At 41.0% G+C, this 20,911-nt stretch overlaps 1 protein-coding gene across 1 annotated transcript in view; it reads left to right on the top strand.

The window, feature by feature from the left end:
* The window catches only part of LYRM4 (LYR motif containing 4), a 147,778-nt gene that overhangs the window by 25,890 nt on the left and 100,977 nt on the right, over positions 1-20,911 (top strand). The window contains exon 2 of the mRNA XM_019710853.2: positions 9,701-9,821. Within this exon, the coding sequence (XP_019566412.1) occupies positions 9,701-9,821 (121 nt within the window). The remainder of the gene's footprint in view (positions 1-9,700; positions 9,822-20,911) is intronic.

A 20,911-nucleotide genomic window follows, 5' to 3' on the forward strand; every position in this document is an offset into this window, starting at 1 on the left:
ACTGATACACATGCGTGTCCTGCTGTAGTAAACGAGGATATTGATTACAGCACTGTTAGTAATAGCAAGACTGGAAACAGTGTAAATCTTCATTAATAAAGGACTGACTAAATGCCTGACCATTCTTCGGTGCAGTGGAATACTCTCCAACCATTTGTGAGTCCCATTTGTATCAGTATGAAATGATCACTGAGGTATTTTTTAGTTGAAAAATGTGCACAGTGTGTTTAGAATGGTACCACTTGTGAAGTAAAAAATACACACCTAGAGGTTTTAATAGGAATCCAATGTCTCTGGGAGGCTACACTCGAAGCTGCTAACTGACTGTATCGAGAGAGAAGAACTAAAGGGCAGGAGTGAGGTGTCTGAGGGACAGGAATGCTTTCTCCTCACAGCTCTCTGTCACTCGGCTTTTGTTCCTGTGACGCTCAATGGTTTTGAAACATCTATTTTAAAAGCTATATAACATCATTATCTATGTGGCCACTTCTCCCTTGTTGAACATTTAGGTTGTTTTTAATGCTTATAAATAATTCCAAAATGACCATCTTTCTGTATATATTTTTGCACATAGTTGAGGTTATTTCTGTAGAATCACAAAAAGTCAAATTGCTGGATAAAAGGTTATGATCATTATTACCCATTACCCGTTATTATGCTGTTTTCCCAAAAGAAGTACCAGTTCATACTTCCACCAACATGCCCTTTGCTTTAAAAAAAAAAACTGCTAATTTTATGGACAGAAAATTGTACCTTGTTTAAATGTGCATTTCTTTAATCATGACTGAGGCTGACCGCTCATATCTAGAGCTGTCCGTCTTTCTAAACTGAGTCGCTGTTTATGCTCGCTTGTGAGTTGTTTCATGCCTCCTGCCCATTTACTGACTGTGGTCTTGCTGTCTTTCTGCTCAATTTATATATGCTGTTTACATGTTGACAGTATCTTTTGCCATGTTTGTTTCTAAGTGGGTTCGGTCTGTAAGGATAGGTAGGAGTTAGCCCGGAAGTCCAGGTCGCTCCGTGGCGTGAAGGAGAAGGAGGACTGAAGAAGAAAGAACTGAGGGAACTACGGGTCTTCCCACATGGCTGGCATGGGTGGTCGTGTTGGAACTGGTGCGTGATGGAGTGGGAGTAATAAGCAGGAGGAAACTGGGCTGAGGCACCCGGCCCTATTGTGAAAGCAATGGAAAACCATGTGGGAGTTCTGAACAGGGAAGTTAGTGTAGTAGTTTTTACTTACAGCTGCCCGCAAGCTGAGAAGCTTTGGTCTCCAAAGTGGGTCTTCTGAGAGTAACTTCACCTCCTCACTACACACCCTTCTCACTGGTCACTGTCCTCCTTTTAAAACAATTAAACTCAGGTGTTTCACTTACTCCTACTGCTTATGTCAATAGCTCTTTCCCTCATAAAGCTCTCAGCCACTTGTCTTTTCTTAAGACATGCTTGGCTGCTGAACTATTTGTAGAAACACTTGAAGCAGTGTTCAGGAATAAGGTGATCTTTCTAAGCTTTGTGATGCCAGAGACAACTTTTTTAATGCCTTTTTAAATGAATAACAACATGGTTTATACCAAGTACTTACCAAAGATTGGATAGAGTTTATCAACTTCTGGAAGAGGCACAGCTTGGAGTTAAAAACCACAGACTCTGTCGTCAGCTGGGTTCAGAAGCTAGCTCTGCCACTTACTGGATGTGGTCTTGGCTTACATGTTTTAAATATCTCTGGGTCATCGTTTGTGAGGATTAAACGAGGTAATGTAAATCTAATACTTAGCACAACACCCTGTGCATGTTACCTGTGCCATAAATCATAGATATTGCTATCCCTCTGACCCTGAAGAAAGCACTACACATGACTGTGGAAAGCCACCCTTTTCTTTGTGGATTTTGAAAATAGAAATCTGAGGGCATAATTACCTATATTCCATTCAGTGTTATCTACTTAAAGTTCCTTCTTTATCCTTTCTTAAAGTATTTTTGTCTCTGGCCTTGGAGTTCAGGGTTTTATAAGTAAATATCTTGGCACTATCCTCCAGTTGTTACATCTCACTGAGTCCTCTCAATTTTTTATAATCACTTCTGAGACATTTTCTTCCATTTTAACTTTAATTACCTACTTTGTTCAGTTTGTTCACATTTATTATTGATAGGTTATATCCCTTTGCTTGTTCTGAAGTTTAATTTTTTTAACATTTTTCATCGACTCATTTAATTTTTCTGTTTTAGATTTGATTTTCTAGTTTGTCCTCTATTCTGGTTTCTATAAAACTGTTAGTTTTTCCTTCCTTCAGCTATACATAATTATTCTCTGGCATTGCAGTCTTTGTTCTGTGTTTTTCCCTTTTTTTCTCTTTTGTTTTTGTTAAGTGGGCAAATGTAATATAACTCCTATACTATTTTTTTTAATTTTCTTTAAAAGTCAATCTATTAAGGAATAATTTACATACAATAAAATGCGTCCATTTTAAGTATACAGTTTAATGCTTTGACACATACATAGGCCTTCTAAAACACCATCCCAACTCAAAATAAGAACTGTTAAACGTTATCCATAAAAAGTGTCTCTATAGCGCTTTTGTGTTCACTTTGGATGGCTTCTGTTTTTTCTTTCACGTCTTTATATGTGGATTTCAACCCCCTCTCATAGTGCTTACATAATAGGCATTCAATACTTATTTCTTAATGAATTCTCAGGGCAAGTTTTGTAATCCTTACCTTGCAGAGGTTATTTCATTCTTTGTGCTGCAAACCCTTTTCATTCTTTTTTTTTTCCAGTTTCTTATCCTTTGTTGTGTTCTTATTGATTATTGGTATTTTTCTTGCCGATGCTTTTTATATTGCCTATGACCTTTTGATAAGTTTATTCAGTAAATGTTTATTGAGCACCATCTTTGACTCAGGCACTTTAGATCCAGTGGTAGACAAGAAAGATAAAAGTTCCTACTATGTGGGGTTTAAATTCTAGCAGGAATTCACAATCATAAGAAGGAAGCTTTCAAATACTATTCCTCAGTCTGTAATTTGCCCAGAATAATTATGACCTTCATATTGTCCTTGAACTTTCTCTCTAATGGTATAACTATCTGTTTTATTATACAGCACACATACACACACACCAAGGGTATTGCATGAGAGTTTAGAGCCTGCCCCAAGATTTGGACTGAGGATTAAGGGAAAGGAAGGAATTTGGGATGAATCCTCAAAAGTCTGACTTGCACAGTTGGCTCTTTGCAGATGCTCCTGCCTAGCAAGGAGATACTAGTCACTGGGGGCAAAGGGAAAGGAAGACAGTGACTTCCATTTTGAAAGTGTTCTGTGGGAGAACCTATAGTAGATGTAGTAGGTTAGGTTATATGAATGTGGAACTCAGAAAGGAGGTGTAAGCTAGAGAAAGATTGGGTAGCCAGTGGCACATAGTGCATGATAGTTGAAACCTTGGGCACAGACAGATGCAATTATTGTAGGAGATTTTATTAAAAAGAAAAGAGGTACAATACAGAGCCCTAGAGAATACAACATACAAAAGGCAGCAGAATAAGATTAGCCCACAGAGAAGACTAGGACAAAATAGCTAGTAGATCTGAAGAACAAGAGGAGAAGCCAACTAGCTGTGGAACTCTCCCTTCAAAGAAACAACTATAAACACTTCTTGAGAGTTGAGCTCAAGAAGTGAGCATGCAGCAGTGTCATGGAGACACAACACGGTTTCGTTAGGGAGCATGGCCTCACAGTGTGTAAGGGTGAACAGATAATCTGGAAGCAGCAGCAGGACCCAAGAACACGTTGTCCCTCCTGTCTTCTCAGCCCCGTGGCAGGGAGACCTGGCAAAGCTAGCGGCTTTCTTTTCATGGCTGTGAAGGAAGCACTGTCTTCAGGGGCGTGGCACCTGGGAGTTAAGGCAAGTGGATGGAGAATACCTCCTTTCAAGCAGTTGAAGGAGCTTGCCCCAAAGAGGCCAATAGAAAAGGCTGAGTGGTTTTGTTACGGGGATGCTTGACTTGGAGTTGGGGGAAGGAGGAGAAGGCACAGATGGTTTTACAGGATGGATAAGCAAAGAAACCAGCATGGGGTGATGATGAAGGATGACAAATGAAGGCTATTATATCAGCTGGTAGGGCACTAAAGCCTGTGTGAGCCTCCATGTGCTGCAGAGGCCCTGAGTATTATGGTTTGCATGTGGCTGTCAGTGGTTCTGGGAGAAAGGGAAGTAGGGCTTCAGGTAATACAGAGCTTTCCTTACCACCTGCTGTATTGTTTTGTGGCTGGGAAATTGGAATGGTGAAAGAATCTCGTAAAGGAGTTTGACCTTGCAATGGTGAAAGGATAGCCATAAGAATAATCTGTGGAGGCTTGGAGGTCTAACTGCAGACCCAAGGGCAACAGTTGGGGTGGAGGAGAAAAGGCAAATGGAATCTCCTGCACAGAGCACTGAGGAGCTCTGCAGAGCTCAGAAGGGCAGAGGGAGAGCCGTGGCCGTGAGCAGCACCGCCTCGCTGTGTCTGGATGCCGTCTGCCTTCTCAGAGTTGGTAGCTGTTGCTGTCCTGTTGCATTTACGTGTTCATTTTTCACGCCTATTTCAGACAGCATCTGACTCACATTGGGACATCCCAATGCGGTAGGCATTTAGTAGCAGCTGACTGCCACTTGCATTGCAGAATCGGTACATTTTTCTTTGAAATGTTCTAGCTCAGTGGTAGAGTCAAGAGGATGATAATCAGAATGTGTTCAAGGATAAATGGTTTACCTTAGTAGCAGTGAAAAAAATGCAAATGATAAGATTCAGGACAGGGACAAGATTGAAATAATTGGTGGGCTGTCCTCTATAAAATTTGAAAATTACGCCAGATTTATGACTACCTTCACAAAATTATGATCATTTGAAATTAGAATTCATACAACTGAAAAATTGTCCATGAGTGGTGGTTTTATCGTTCTGACCCAGTGTCCGAGTGGGTGGTGGCCCCGTACATAAGTTTTCCGCGACTCTGGGAGCTGGAAGAAGATGCGTGGAGCCGAAGGCAGAGTAGGCATGCTGTATTCACTAGCTCTATGGGCACAGCAAACAGCCAGCCTCGTGTAACGGCCCAGCTCTTCTTACACCATGCTAAGGCAATAGTGGCTCACAGCCCAACTGCTTACATAAGCGTATATACAAACAGCGGCATCTTCAGGATGGACAGCGCCTGCTCAACATTCCATCTCACGTGACCAGCAGGCCACCGAGTCCTTGCTGCCGGTGCGCCGGGGAGGCAGCCGGACTAGAAACTCTGTTTTCCCTACACCCAATGCAATGTCTGTTCCCAAAGCAATGGACTACACCTTGTGTTTTAGATGAGGAAGGGGAGGAGGAAGAGAGGAGGGAACCATTACATTATTCATGTCAATGGTGCCTCCAAAATGTGAACAACTTTGACTGATTTAGACACGTGTAATTTGAAGATCTAGAGTTACATTCCTTTAGGTATGGCCTTAGGGAAATTGGGGAGACACAGCAGAATAATGAGCACTGGACCTTGAGCTCTGCTCTACTGATACAAATTTTTGAGTGTCTTAAGCTTTTCCTTTTTTTTACCCTTATCTTCCCGTAGTTTAAATTTGTATTTCTGTTAGGAGTGAAACTAAATATATTTTCATCTTTCTAATCTTTCTCAACTATTTGCGTATTATTGTCTGACAATTTTTAGTTTATGTATCCTTTGCTCAATTTTCTCTTGGGTTATTGGTAATTTCCTTAAAATTTCTTGTGGCTCTTTAAATGTTGGGAGAATTATACGTTTGTGATATGATTTTCAAAATTATATATATTTTCCCAGCTTATGTGTATATTGGTTGCTTATAATGTAGGTGTGTTGTTTTTTTCAATTACAATTGACATCAATATAATATTAGTTTCAGGTGCATAGCATAGTGGTTACGCATACTAGGGATTCCACAGGGGTGACAAAAAATGTATACAAGTGGACACTTTGGTCAACGTTGCTCAAGCAGTAGTTCGCCGTAATCAGAAATGTCTGGACACTGATGGTAACCACTTTGAGCACCTATTGGAATTGCAGAAGTCAAACGTGACTTGTATTCATCTTTTGTTACCAGTATATATTGAGTATTACAATTTTAACAGTTTTTTTTCCTCTCTTAAAGTGTGTATACATTTTTTGGCACTCTGTGTATATAACTTACAAAGTGATCCCCCCAATAAGTCTAGTACCCACCTGGCACCATACATAGTTATTACAATGTTATTGCCTATATTCTCTATGCTGTACTTTACATCCCCCTGACTATTTTGTAGCTATCAATTTGTACTTTTCAATCCCTTCACCTTTTTCGCCCAGACCCCCAACCTCCCTCCCATCTGGCTACCATCATTTTATTCTCTTTATCTGTGAGTTTGTTTCTGTTTTGTTTGTTCATGTATTTCAGTTTTAGACCCACATATAACTGAGATCATATGGTATTTGTCTTTGACTTATTTCACTTAGCATAATACCCTCTTGATTCATCCACATTATTGCAAAGGGCAAAATTTCACTGTTTTTATGCCTGAGTAATATTCCATTATGTATATGTACCACATCTTCTTTATCCATTCATTGATAGATGGACACTAAGGTTCCTTCCATATCTTGTAAATAATGCTGCAGTGAACATAAGTGTGAATATGTCTTTTCAAATCAGTGTTTGGGTTTCTTTGGATAAATATCCAGAAGTGGAATTGCTGGGTCCCTTGTTCTTTGTTTTCAAGTTTATTTTGTCTGCTGTAAGTATTGCTATCCCAGCTTTTTTTTTCATTTCCATTTGTATGAAATACCTTTTTCCATCCCTTTGCTTTCAGTCTCTGTGTGTCTTTCGTCTGTGAGTCTCTTGTAGGCAGCATATGTATGGGTTTTGCTTTCTTATCCATTCAGCCACCCTGTCTTTTGATTGGAGTGTTTAATCCGTTTACATTGGAAGTAACTACTAATAAATATGTAATTATTGCTACTTTATTATGCATATTTTTTATCCTTTTTCCTTCTTTTTCTTAAAGAAGTCCCTTTAACATTTCTTGTAATACTGGTTTGGTGGTGATGAACTCTTGTCTTAAGCTATTTTCTAATTGCTTTAAACTTTGGAAGAACTTTGGTCTTTGTATTCTAAGCCATAACCCTTTTTCCTAGCTATTCTGGGCGAGTCACTAGCTTTTAGAAAAATGAATTTAGTAATGACTACTGTTGCCCATTTTGTTTTTCTAAAAAGCCCACATGCAGCATCCTGAATACAAAATTAAAACAAATAATGTTCCCCAAGGTTAACTCCTATTATAAAATTAATTCCACATGTTAAACAAAATACCAGATTTAAATTATTTTGTCCCCTCTCTGCTCCCATCACCACCAAAAATAAACTGTTTTGGTGGAGTGTGAGGATGTGAGGAAGAACAGTGATATTGTGTCATATAAATAGCCATTATGCTGTGCAAGAAAGTATGCCAGAAATTGCTTTTAGCTTACCTAGCTACTGTTTAAAATCTTATTAGATTAGCAGCTATATGTGAGGAAAATTTATATTTAATATATAGTCTATTAGTAAACCCCTCCCATGTGGCTTTATAATGAATGAGCCTGGTTGTTATAAAGCATCTCATACAAGGAGTCCACTTCCGGTCATTGTCGCCCAACACTGATACCGAACACCCACAAGCTCCCTCTGCAGATACTCCAGTTGGTTCACGGACGATTAAGATGAACGTCTCGGCAGTGGCTTCCATCCTAAAAATGAAAGTTCCTGTACTGTCGTCCTTTCTCCTTTATGGTTCTTAGTGTTACAAAATTTCATTTTACTCTTTCTTTTAAATGCAAAGGGATGTGATATTTGAATTTTTAATTTCAAATTTCTTTTTATTTTAGAAAAGTCTGTCTAAAACAAAATTAATCCTCTTTAAGATTTCCTAGTAAATTGTATCCATCTCCCGACACCCACTCACTCCCCCCACCTCCCAAAGAGATTATATTCCCCTTCTCTCATTGTCTTTGCCTCTATTTCCATTCTTCTCTTTCTAAACATTTCTAATATTTTCACATGGATTCGTTTGCTGGTGGTTAAAGTTAAGAGCACAGCAATCTGCAATGGTACAAAGACTAGAGAAAATCGTATTTGATATTAGGTCAGACAAATAAGTTCACAAACTCATTCTAGAAAAAGTGCTACATACCTCATTGCTGAGTATCACTACGGTCACCTTTGAAGTACTCCCCGTGGGAAGCTATGCACCGACGCCAGTGCCTAGTCCACCCGTCAAAGCAATTTTGGAACTCTTTTTCTGGAATGGCCATCAGAGCTGTCGTCATATTACCCTTGATGTCCTGAATGTCATCAAAATGTCTTCCTTTCAATATTTCCTTTATCTTCGGATAAGGAAAGAAGTCATTGGGGGCCAGACCGGGTGAGTAGGGAGGGTGTTCCAATACAGTTATTTGTTTACTGGCTAAAAACTTTCTCACAGGCAGTGCCATGTGAGCTGCTGCATTGTCGTGATGCAAGAGCCATGAACTGTTGGCGAAAAGTTCAGGTTGTCTAACTTTTTCATGCAGCCTTTTCAGCACTTCCTAATAGTAAACTTGGTTAAATGTTTTTCCAGTTGATTCAAATTCATAATGAATAATCCCTCTGATATAAAAAAAAGGTCAGCAACATCATTGCAACATGTTCTCGAACTTAATTACCCGACCTCACATGTCTGATTTGGGGACTATATCAAGTCAAGGACTCTTGGCTCATCTGTTGTGGCTGATTACCCAGACCAGTGTACCCTCCACGCCCAGACTGTGGTGTGACAGTGACGTAGGAGAGACGAATACTAATTGCATTAAAGAATAGCAAAAAGAAGAGGGACAGTTTTCATTTATTGAGCGTTTTTTGTTTGTTTGTTTTGCGGCAGGTTCTGTGCCAAATTCCAGACACCCATTGTAAAGCTTATCCCTCCCAGCAGCCCTGAGAGGTAGGCAGGATTGTGGCTGTTTGACAGACCAGGAAACATGGGTTATATTAGAAAGCTTGCCCAAACTCACACAAACGGTAGGAGCTGGAGCAGGAACTGAAACCCAAGCCTGTCTGATTTGAGAGCCTTGTTCTTGAACTGCTGTCCTGTCTGCATGTAGTTTACATGGGGTCAGGGGTGTTATGTGTGTCCATGTATTTACTGTAGAGATGGAGAAAAGCATTTTGGTGTGATCTCCATTTGGGCCTGGGGTGGGATCCTGACGGGAATCCTCACATATGTTACACAAGATGAAGAAACCACCGAAAGGGTACAGGAGTGGAATGCTGACCCGAGTCTGGCGTGAACCAGTGTTGTGGTGCCTACACACGGGGTGCATCACTGCACCTCTTAACTCTTGCTTTGTCTCTGTACGTGAAAGGTTCAGTTATTCGTGTTAATGGAGGGAAGACAGACGTGAATGACTATAAAGAACCAGTAATGTGAGGAGCATGTCAGTAGTAGTTTGCCATTCATACGTGACTTATTTCAGGGAGATTTATATCCCTAAACATGTTTGCTTAGTCATCCCAGAATAGTAATGGAGGCGCCAAGATCAAAGTGGATTATCCATAGGAGAATATCAGATAGTTAATTCTAAGGAAAAGCTTTTAAACTCATTTAAAAGCATAGCTTCAAAGACACTGATACCTTTCCTTTTTTTCCCTGAATTCATTCAGAACTTACGCTATCAGGAGGATAAGAGATGCCTTCAGAGAAAATAAGAATGTACAAGATCCTGTAGAAATTCAGACTCTAGTGAATAAAGCCAAAAGAGACCTGGGAATGATTCGTCGACAGGTAAGTGGTTCAATGATGTACTGTTTTTCATTAAAAGCGTAAAATTCTGACACATCCCCCTGGATTGGACATCGCTGCATTTGGTTTTTATGATTTATACCACAGGACCATGAAATTCTGTTCCTTTGACTAATGTAGACGTAGAAAGATGACTTATCATTTTATTGAATTCAAGGAAAACGTAAAGGAACATATCAGCTTTCCAGGATTTGCAGGGAAAATGGAAATCTAATGAGGAACTCTTTTACGAAGCTGAGTTCTCATATTTAACTCAAGGTTGATGCTTTAAGCTTCAAAAATCAATGTTGTCTCTTTGTAAGATATATTACATGACACATTTATACATGAACATATGTTAAAAGAATATAAATAATATCCTACATTTCCTAGTATTTTGAAATCTTAAGGTAAGGTTGCCCCTATCTTGAAGACACGGTCACTGGTGATGAACCTAATTTTGTTGCAACATGAAAGGTGTATCTGCAGGTACAAATGGTGTAAACAGCTGCTCTGGGACTTATTCTGTAAAGGACCCTGGAAGGTGTGTTTTATTGTCACCTCCTAGAGGTGCCAGGGATCACCTTGATTTGCACTTGCCTTTCTCTTGTGAGGCAGAGCAGAGCATCTGCAGCGGTGTAGGCTCCTGGGTAGTGTGATATGTCCAGCTTTCTGCAAAATTAATTAGATAGCCAAAGGCTGAAATAGCCTGTTTCAGTTGGTTTTCTCAGTCTCTAAAAACAAATCATACTTTTCACTCATTTTCTTTGATTTAGCAACAATCACACCATCAGCTCCATTTCTGCTTCTATTCGTTTTTCTATCTCACTTGCAGTAAATTTCTCTATAAAGTGTGTAGGGGAAGCCCCTTACCACTTTCCTAATTTCTGCTCGTGTTTTGCAGAGGACTTCCTGACATCATCAAGAGATGCCAGCTTGACTGACATTCTATCATATCATATCTGGCATATATTCTTCTTCATGCTTGACTCTAAACAGAATTAAAAAAGAAGCAATATTAACTAAAAACTGTAGTTTTCCTTTTATGTCAAAATTAAGTCTTGTTCTATAGCCTACATAATGAAACAATCCCTTCTAGAATAACACTTCAGATTCTAATAACCCTCTGTGAGTTCTGCAGTTATCTAGCCATAGAATAACTTTGCCCCATTCAGACAAGCCTAGGAAGTAATCTTTAACTAAGGGCATGAAGACATAATAGAATAGTCAGAAAAAACTGATCTGCACATTTGCATATACTTGGATGGTACCAGATAAATGAGTTGCCATTTTGAAAACTCTGGAACGATGGCATTTTCCAGGCATCAGTGGGTGAATTTTATGGGATCCTTCAGTACTGGAACTTGGATAAAGAAGCAGCCTGAGTACTTATTTTACATAAAGTCAAAAAGATTTAATTCTTTGGCACTTTACCATGTATAAGTTGGCAAGCATCTCCAAAACTGGCTGGTTTTATCTTCTTGTGTAAAGTTGTTCAGAGTAGAAATGCTTAGGAAAAGAGTACCTGTAAGTCATCTGTTTAACCGTTTCTTCTGTTACATAACTGTGCCTTCATTTGAAATGCTAAAACTAGCCTCTCAAAGACAAAAAGACTAGACTGGCTGTCATCAGACATCCCCAGTGGAATCTACTGAAGCAGACACAAAACAGTGGAGGGGCCCAGGGGCCCTCTCCAGGACAGCCTGGCCCGTGCGCAGGGCATCCCTATGGCATCCGTATGAGCTGGTCGCACAGCAGGTGATGCCGTCTTCCCTGAAGACCCTGCTCAGAGGCCCTGCCAAATGAAGCATTCTCATCCATCAGAAAGCTGGTTGGCCAACTGGGAAGTTTCTGTTCACTTCCCTTTCACATCACGACTGTTCATGAATCCAAGTATAACATTCACCAGCTCTGTTTCTGATGAATGTTTCTTACTTCGCCTCACTCTAAACGGATGTAAGTTGACCTTGGCCTCCACATCCTACCTGAAGTAGCATCTGTACTTTATTCACACTGGCCATTGTACTAGCCTTCCAGCTTGCCTCCCTGATTGCCCCCCAAAGTGGTCTGGTCACACACTGCCAGAGTGACCTTTTTTACAAGGAAAATCAGAGCAGGTTGCACCCCTGCTCAATTTGTAGCACCCTGACGATGAAATCAGAGGTCCTTGTGAAGTCCTCCCTGGCTCTGTCTCCCTCACACTGTGTCATTTACCTTCTTCATGTCCCCAGTATGTTCCCAGCTTGTTCCCATCTCAGAGCCTTTGCACCCTCTGCCTGGAATAGGCTCTCCCAGACCTTCCCATAGCTCAGTTTCCATTTCCACTCAGGTTTTCACTCAGCTTCCACCTATCACAGAGGGCTTCCCCTTCCCTCTGTCACTCTGTCCCCTTACCCTGCTTTAGTTTTCATCACAGCACTCATCAGTACTGAAAATAATGTTGCTTGTGGCCCTGCCTGTTTTCTCCTCTTCTGTGAGGACAGGGATCTCACCTGTGATGGTCCCTGCTTCCTGGTACCCAAGGGCGTGGGCCCTGAGGCCAGCCTGCCTGCGTTCAAATCCTGATTCAGCCTCCTAACTGCAGAACCTGAACCGGACACTTCACCGCTCAGTGCCTAGTGGAAAATGCAGATGAGAACAGGCCCAACTTCACAGGTTATGGTGAGGACCAAACGAGTTAACATAAAACCCTTAGAAGGATGCTGGCACCCAGTAATCACTTGCTATTATTGTTATCCAGAGTACCGAGAACAGCCCCACATGGAGTTGGCTCTTAATAATTATTTGTGGACTAAATGGATATCTGAAGAGTTTGGCCCCTGAGATTATACACCACAGTCAAGGGGTCTTTGCCACCAAAATCATGGTATCTTGCTGGCCACCCACAACCTCTTCTTCAAGCAGAGTGAACCATGAGAGGAAAATGGAAATATAATGAGGATCTTGAAACTTGACCCTCATGCGCTGTAATATCCTTCATATCAAGTCCCTGCTTCACTTGAGTACTTGGACCCAGAGACCATCAGCAGGATGCAATTGATCTGAGCATCACTTTTCCACAGAGGAGGAAGCCACAGGCTCCTGTGCAGCTGCCAGACACACACATTCATAAGGCAATACCCAAACTCAGATCCTCCACCTGACTCCCCCCAGCACTGCCCCCTACTTCCCTACTTCCTGGTCAGTCTTCAAAGTGGCTCTTGCTCTCTACAGATAATTCCGTCAGCTGTGATGCTGACGATGCAGCTAGAAGCGTGGTACGATTTTGCAGTTCTTAGAGGAGTCTCTGAGCAAAGGTTTTCTTTTCTTTTGCGGGGTAGAGAAAAAAAGGTGCAAAAAGCTGGATGTCTTATCCATGGCCGCATGACCAGATGTGAGCTCAGGGCTTCTAATTCCATAGAGCAAACTCAGAAGTTTGAGGATGTGAGCTACTGAGTCAGTAAAAACTGAAGGATAAAGGTGTTCCTAAGTCATCCCCCCATTTTGTTCCCAAGGTGTTTAAGGACCACATCAGCCTAGCTCAGCCTCTCCTCAGAGGTCATTCTTCCTTTATATTCTTAATCCCTGTTTGTGGCAACCCTGAGGGATTCTAGATAGCATCAGTATTTCTTACTAGCCTTTCAAACTGCTCCTAAGGATTACTCTAATTTCAAGAAGTAAAGTGACAGATTGTTTTTCTCCGTTATGAGCAAGTCATACTCCTTTTGTTCATTCTTCATAACTACGGCCCACTGGATAGAAGCCTGACATACACGTGTTCCTTTTATGATGTTCTTGTACCAACTCTCTCCCTGAAAATTATAATCTAGTCTGTTAATCTATAATCTCTTTCCAGCGATATACGTCACCTTATAGCCTATAACTAGCAAAGACATTTTTCCACCTTTCTATAAACTTCCATTATTTCCACATAAGGTGGTTCTGTAAAGACGGATTGACCCTGGCAGCTTGTGTGAGTTCTTCTCTTCTGAAAACATTCTGGACTAGCCGCCACTAAACCTGGCTTCCCTACCTGCTTCCCATTGGATCAGAAAAGTTGGCGAGGCCTTTTGTGTATGTGCCTGGTGGTGCCAGAAAGGACGCGCGGAGGGAGAGGATGCACAGAAGCCAGGCTGCGTGGGGGCTGTGCCGACCGCTCACAGTCTAGGCAGCAGAGAAGTCCCTGCGGACTTTCTACCTCAAATGGCAAACAGGCCCCGTGGGGATTTGTTGTCAGAAAGAGAAGCAAGTCAACCAGACTTTGCTTTTGTCTTTGTTCTTTGTCCCACTTTGCTGTTCTGAAGATACTTCTTCTGGTTCCTATTTATAAGGCATTACTCAGAATAACTGGCAGTTAATCGCCCCACTTATTACAGCTCTGCAGTCTGCCAGGCCTCTTTGAATTGGAAACAACCATGGACCCTGAATGTGTAGCAACTTAATGAAACCTGGTGACAATATATCTGTGCAAATTCAGGTTTACTTACAGCTGTGTGATGCTGTCGGCGTTCATTAGCGTGCATCCTCTGAAGGCAGCAACTTCAGTTCTTCTAGATTCTCAGAGCAGCAAACCTGGGAAACAGAAGGTGTGTGTGTGTGTGTGTGTGTGTGTGTAAAAGTTGTTTTATAGACCATTTTCATAGGTACTTAGCCAGGTAAAAACCATGACATCGAAGAAAAGAACAACTAGTCTGTATTGAAAGGTTCCTCCCAACTACTGATTAGGCCGGGGGAGTGAGCCCTGAATTTAGGCCCAAATCATGTTTGGTTACCCCACCAGTGATGGGTTATACAGGTATGGTTGAGTGCTGAATCCAAAAACACTAGATTCATTTGTAACTTAAGTATTTGGGTGAAGAAATATATTGTTACTTTCGTATGTAGTGGTACAGTGAGAAGATAAACTGGATATTTTCTAATCCTAAACAGTGATAAGGTTTTTGAGTCATACCAGTTTTGCCAGCAGCTTTTCAGTGATGACAATTTCATAGCATGTTGGCTGTTCTTAAGCTAGTGGGTTTGTTTTTTTTTCAAGTGAGGCAATTCAAACTGTGGATGTATCAGACCCAGAATTATGAAGCTACGGTTGTAAGCGATTAGAGCAGACGTTACAGCCATTACCGGTAGTAGGAAAGGGTTGATATTACTTACAGGCAGCACGCATGTTGTTAACCTGAGTGTGTGTATATGTGAGGCGAAACATTTTCAGTGTTTCTTAGCTTATACTTAATTTCATTTTTGTAGATCACTAAAAGCAAAGTAATGTGTCTGATTTATTGGTATTTTGGGTGATGGTAGATGAGAGGCCCTGAAACTATTTTTTACTTGTATTTGCTATTTTATGATTTAGTCTTTAAATGACCATTCAAGAGAAATGTCCACCAATAACTTCTGAATGTGCCGTTGTGAAATGAGAAGCTGGTGAACAATGAGTGTCTTCACTCATGTCAGTCACTGCAATATCTTCTCCAATGCCCAAAGGACTAGCGAGAACTGAATTCTCATCTTTTGGAATAGCCTTTAAAAAGGTAGAATTGTCTTAGGTCCTTTTGGGGAAAGTAATCGTGTGCCCTGTTATCTCTCCTCGTATATACACTTAGCTTAAGTACTGTTTTGATAGTTTGGGGGAATCTCTAAAATTTACTTGGCAGTTTTGAATGGAGTAAAGGAAAGTCAATCATCCTACATTAGGGGCATTTAAAATACATAAGGAGAATTATACACTATTCACGATAGTCAAGCAGTAGAAGCAATCCAGATTTCCACTGATGGATGAATTGATAAAGAAAATGTGTTGTATACCTACAACGGAGTATTATTCAGCCTTAAAAAGGAAGGAAATTGTGACACATGCTACAACATGAATGACCTTTGAAGACATTATGATCAGTGAAATAAGCCAGTCCCAAAAAGACAAATACTGTGTGATTCCACTAACATTAGGTCCCCAGAGGAGACAAATTCATAGAGACAGAAAGCAGTATGATGGTGGTCAGGGGCTGGGGGAAGCAGGGGAGAGTGGGGTTGTTTCATGGGGACAGAGTTTCAGTTTTGCAAGTTGAAAAGTTCTAGAGATTTGTTTCAAAACAATGTGAATATACTTAGTACTAAACCGTACGCTTAAAATGTTTAAGATGGTTTCTGTATTTTTTTCACACACACACACACAAATACACACAAAATATCTCCCTCCCCTCCCAAAAAAATTGTATAGCTAGTCATCTTTTGTTTTTTTCTTCCTGTAATTGGGAAAAATACAATGAAATGCTTCAGACACTAGTGTTTGAGAGTGGGAGGCTTAAGTCATTTGAAGCTTGAGCAAGAGCATCTGTGAGCCTTCAGTCTCTTACAGGTAACATGAAAGGATTATACTGTGATTTGTAAGGCTACTTCCACAGCTGAATTTCTGGGGGTCAGCATTTCCTATACATATCTGTCCCTTGCTTCTTCATTTGCAGAAACTTGCTGATACATTCTAGAACAACTACTCTGTGTTCAGCTTTCTTTGACCATTTTCCACCAAGATCTGAATTCTATAGTTTAGGCTGCAGATGAGCAAAGTTTTAAGCCAGCTATGCATTTATACCATCACGAATTCTAAAAACGTCTCTTGATTTAAACTTTCTGTTACAAGGAAAGTGGGAAAATTGATTTTATTAAGGTTGCTAGCACCTCTGTGTTCACCTTCTTCCTTCCTGGTAGGGGATACCTCACTAGGATTATCCTGGCAGGGGATACCTCACCAGTATTATCCTGGTAGGGGATACCTCACCAGTATTATCCTGGTAGGGGATACCTCACCAGTATTATCCTGGCAGGGGGTACCTCACCAGGATTATCCTGGTAGGGGATACCTCACCAGTATTATCCTGGTAGGGGGTACCTCACCAGTATTATCCTGGTAGGGGATACCTCACCAGTATTATCCTGGCAGGGGATACCTCACCAGTATTATCCTGGCAGGGGGTACCTCACCAGGATTATCCTGGTAGGGGATACCTCACCAGTATTATCCTGGTAGGGGGTACCTCACCAGTATTATCCTGGTAGGGGATACCTCACCAGTATTATCCTGGCAGGGGGTACCTCACCAGTATTATCCTGGTAGGGGATACCTCACCAGTATTATCCTGGTAGGGGACACCTCACCAGGATTATCCTGGTAGGGGACACCTCACCGGGATTATCCTGGTAGGGGATACCTCACTAGGATTATCCTGGTAGGGGACACCTCACCGGGATTATCCTGGTAGGGGATACCTCACTAGGATTATCCTGGTAGGGGACACCTCACCGGGATTATCCTGGTAGGGGATACCTCACCGGTATTATCCTGGTAGGGGATACCTCACTAGGATTATCCTGGTAGGGGATGCCTCACTAGTACCGGCACATTATCTCTGACCAGAACATTTTCTTTCAAAGAAACTGAAATAGCAGTTGTAAAGCAGTAACGTCCTAAGTGATAGGCAAAAGGAAGATGAAAATGCTGTCCTCAAGCCCCACCTTCATGCTGAAGCTCATTTCTTCAGATTTGACTTCCCCCTGGTCCCGACTGGCTTCTCGGCTGCATTAAGCACAGTCTGCTGCCTAAATCAAGTGCGCTGTATACCTTCCAGTTCTCGTGCACAGTTTGTTTCCCTAAATAGTTACTGAGCACCCACTCTGGGCCATGTAATTATGAATTGGCCCTATAAGCTTTCTGGAGGCAAAGTTGGAAGGGAATTATGAGGTCCATCAGAACCTGTTTTTTTCTAAATTTGACTGAATGGAGACAAAGTCCTCCTCTCCATTCTGGATCCCATCTGTTATTCACTCATTTAATAGGACAGAAATATATAGAGTTTAAAAGTGTATCCCAGTAGTACTTTCCTCTATATCTACATAGTTCAGCTAAGACTACATCAAAAGATCAATCTACATGTTTAAAAAACAATAAGGCAGTCAGAGGCAAAGGAAATTTAAGTATCTGTCTTAGACTTTAATAAAAATCCTCAAAATATCAACATAAATTTATATATGGTGATCAGATTGCCCCCTAAGTGAACCCTATATCCTTCAATATATGAATTATTTCAATATAAATGAAAAATTCCTCCAGCTCCTGTCAAAGTTTAAGAAAGCAGGGCATTGAGAAGGGTAGTTTAGTTTTATAGCTTGGCCTATGTATGACATTCATTTTTTTCAGTCTGTTCAGTTTATAGTTCCTCTGCAGCTATAAAAAGACTTCTTTATATAAGAATTTCCTCGCTCTCTGCTTTTTCTAGGAATCTCAGTAAACCCTCAAAGTTGGGGCAGTGGTATCCCACAGTCAGCATTCCTGTGGAAGAAACACCTCTCAGTTGAAGATTGCCCATTAAATTTGCTTGGTTCCTCCAAGGTTGACATGCACAAAACAAGATTCCATTTCCTTTCCAAATGAAGCCTTTCTCACCCCTTCATTTTTCAACTCTAATAATAGATCTTTTGCATATTTCCATGTTCAAAAGAGCTCATGAAGAAAGCACTAGTAATGTATTTATAGAAAACTTTTGCGTGAGTTTCATTTGGGAATTTGTATTATTCTTCTCCCATCTAGTCCTCTATAGTTGTTCAGTATTTAATTCCTTGAACTTTTTGTTGCCGAAGCATCTAGTGTGGAAGTAGATATCAACGGGAGCAGAAAGGACATTGATCTCCTAGGCAAGAGGCAGAACTTCGAATCTCATTTCTGATAACAGGGTCCTGTATGGTCTTGGGCAGGTTGTTTCTCTGCCTTATTGCCCACGTCTGTAAAGAGCTGGTTTTATTGATGAAGGTGGTGCTGGTGGTGCTGGTGCTGGTGCTGGTGGTGGTGGTGGCGGGGGTGGTGGCGAGGGTGGGGGGTGCTGTTGTCAGTGGGTTCCTTGTGCCTTCTCTGTGTGCTGACACTGTGTACTCAGCACTTTGAATATGTTGTCTCAGTTTTTCCTAACAGCAGCCTTTTAAGAAAGATGCTATTATCCTTGTGTTAAAGGAGGATATTTAGACTTGGTGTGTTTGAATACTGTTCCCAAAGACGCACAATTAAAAGAATGGTGGGCCCACATCTATTCTTACTTTTTAGCTAGTTCTTAGAAGAGGGATCACACTCTGGGTGGCCTTATCTTGACAGAAGGTAAACAAGACCTCAGAAATGAGAGAAGGCAGAATGTGTATTTTGTTTTCTAGTTGTTCATTTAGAACTCTTTATTAGAAGCAAACAGCTTCCCTTCTAGAGGCTCCTGAATAGTTTATCCCTAGGGGCTGGTCTGCTTTATAATGTCTCACAAAACACTCCCACTCTCTCTGCCTTCAAAAGAAAAAATACAAAACCACCATCTGAAACTGTTAGCGTTCAGCCACCTTATTTGAGAAGTGTTTGCTCAGAATTTCCCTGTGGATCCGAAGGTTGCTGCCCCAGCTGTGCGCTTCCTGACGAGTGTCACCCAAGTGCCCTTCAGTGGAAACCTTTTGGTGCCTTACCGCTTGGCTTGTCCTTTCAAGTAATCAGAGTTAATTCCACTCATGCTTACGCAGAACGTCTTCTCCCAAGATGACAAAGAACAGTGTCACATCTCCTAAAAGGGTACTAGAAGGGGCTCACCCTTGTTTATGTTAATTTGTGTTTTCTGCACCATATCCTCTGAGATGCAGGGAGATACTGACCCCCTCCCCCCGTCCAGTGTGTTCATGAGAACACTGCAGGTGGATTTTTTCAAATTTGATGGGTTTCCTCTGTGTATATATATGAAGGCTAGTTTCATTGGTGCAGTTGGAAAGATTTCTCCTCATGCATCTGTCAGTATATAAAACAGTTGCTTTATTCAGAGACATAATTAGAGTGGTTGGTAAGAGAAGACGTTTTGAGCAAGATACACCTAAATTTAAATCCTAACACTTATTCAGTAGTTCTCTATCCTTAGTCATGATATTTAATCTCTCTTAAAACATTATTATCATTCAATTTTTCTACTAAAGACAAAGGAATACCGTTCTTAAGTTAATGTTAGTTTTGTACTTGCTATATTTTTGAAATATCAGGGACGAATGGTGTGTCAGAAATTTTATGTCTTCCTCAGTCTGGTAAATAAAGCTGTCATTTTATGGATTGGTCAGTTATAAATAATCAAAAAGCTTAAACATTCTCTAAGATGTGGCACTATAATAACCTTAGTTTTATTAAACTAGTACACAATTAAATCAGTATTTTAATTATTTTCTTCTTCAAACATTTCCACTTTATAGAGCCTAAGAAGTACTTTCCTCCCCATCCATCTCACCTCCTTAATGTAGTGAAAATAGCACCAAATCCAAGGTCATATGGATTCTCCTTCAATGTCTATCACAAATTAACGATTGCATCACCAGAAAGTCCATAGCACTTTAGGCCTCATCTATAAAAAGTAAGAAATTGGCTGTGCTGGTTTCCAAGATCTCTAATAGGGCAAGAATTTCTTTATGAATCTGCTGTATTTAACAAACCTAAATTTAACAGCCTGTTGAGACTGGACTAGGGGTTCCTTTGACAGGTCATTCCTGAATTTCACTAATAAGTGAGTGCATTCCGGAATTGCCTATAGGTCTAGATGTGCCATCAGAGCTCAGCAAATCCTCGGTCCCTGAATGCTGGCTGGCCAAGGAGCCAGTAGAGAGGGCTTCTGCTCCCAACCTGCTGGCAGCTGGCAGGCAGCCCTCACATGCCAGCTTCCTCCGCTAGGTAAGGACAGGGTCGTGCCATGGCTATCTCAGGTCCCTTGTATGCCTGACATTTTCTGATTCTCAGAATAATTGATAATGATTGTTAGGTCCCAGAAACATACCTGTGAATGTTGGATTTTGACCAAGGATGAGTTATGTCACTGACCTGCTCTATTTACTAAATTGAATTTAAAAAGAAAACTTGATTGCCCAGATCTCACAGACAACACATTTTGTTGAACGTGGGGGGAGTAACTGGGTTACATAAGGCTGAGTTATGTAAGCCTTAGCAGGGAAACCAATTCGAGAAAAGTCAGCCTTAGCAGGGAAATCAATTCGAGAAAAGCCTTTGGTGATACTTCATAAAAGCTTTTAACACCCAGTAATGGCAGGAATGTTTCACGAATCATGGTGAC

Source organism: Rhinolophus sinicus, linkage group LG06, assembly GCF_036562045.2.
Source record: "Rhinolophus sinicus isolate RSC01 linkage group LG06, ASM3656204v1, whole genome shotgun sequence".
Classification (NCBI taxonomy): domain Eukaryota; kingdom Metazoa; phylum Chordata; class Mammalia; order Chiroptera; family Rhinolophidae; genus Rhinolophus; species Rhinolophus sinicus.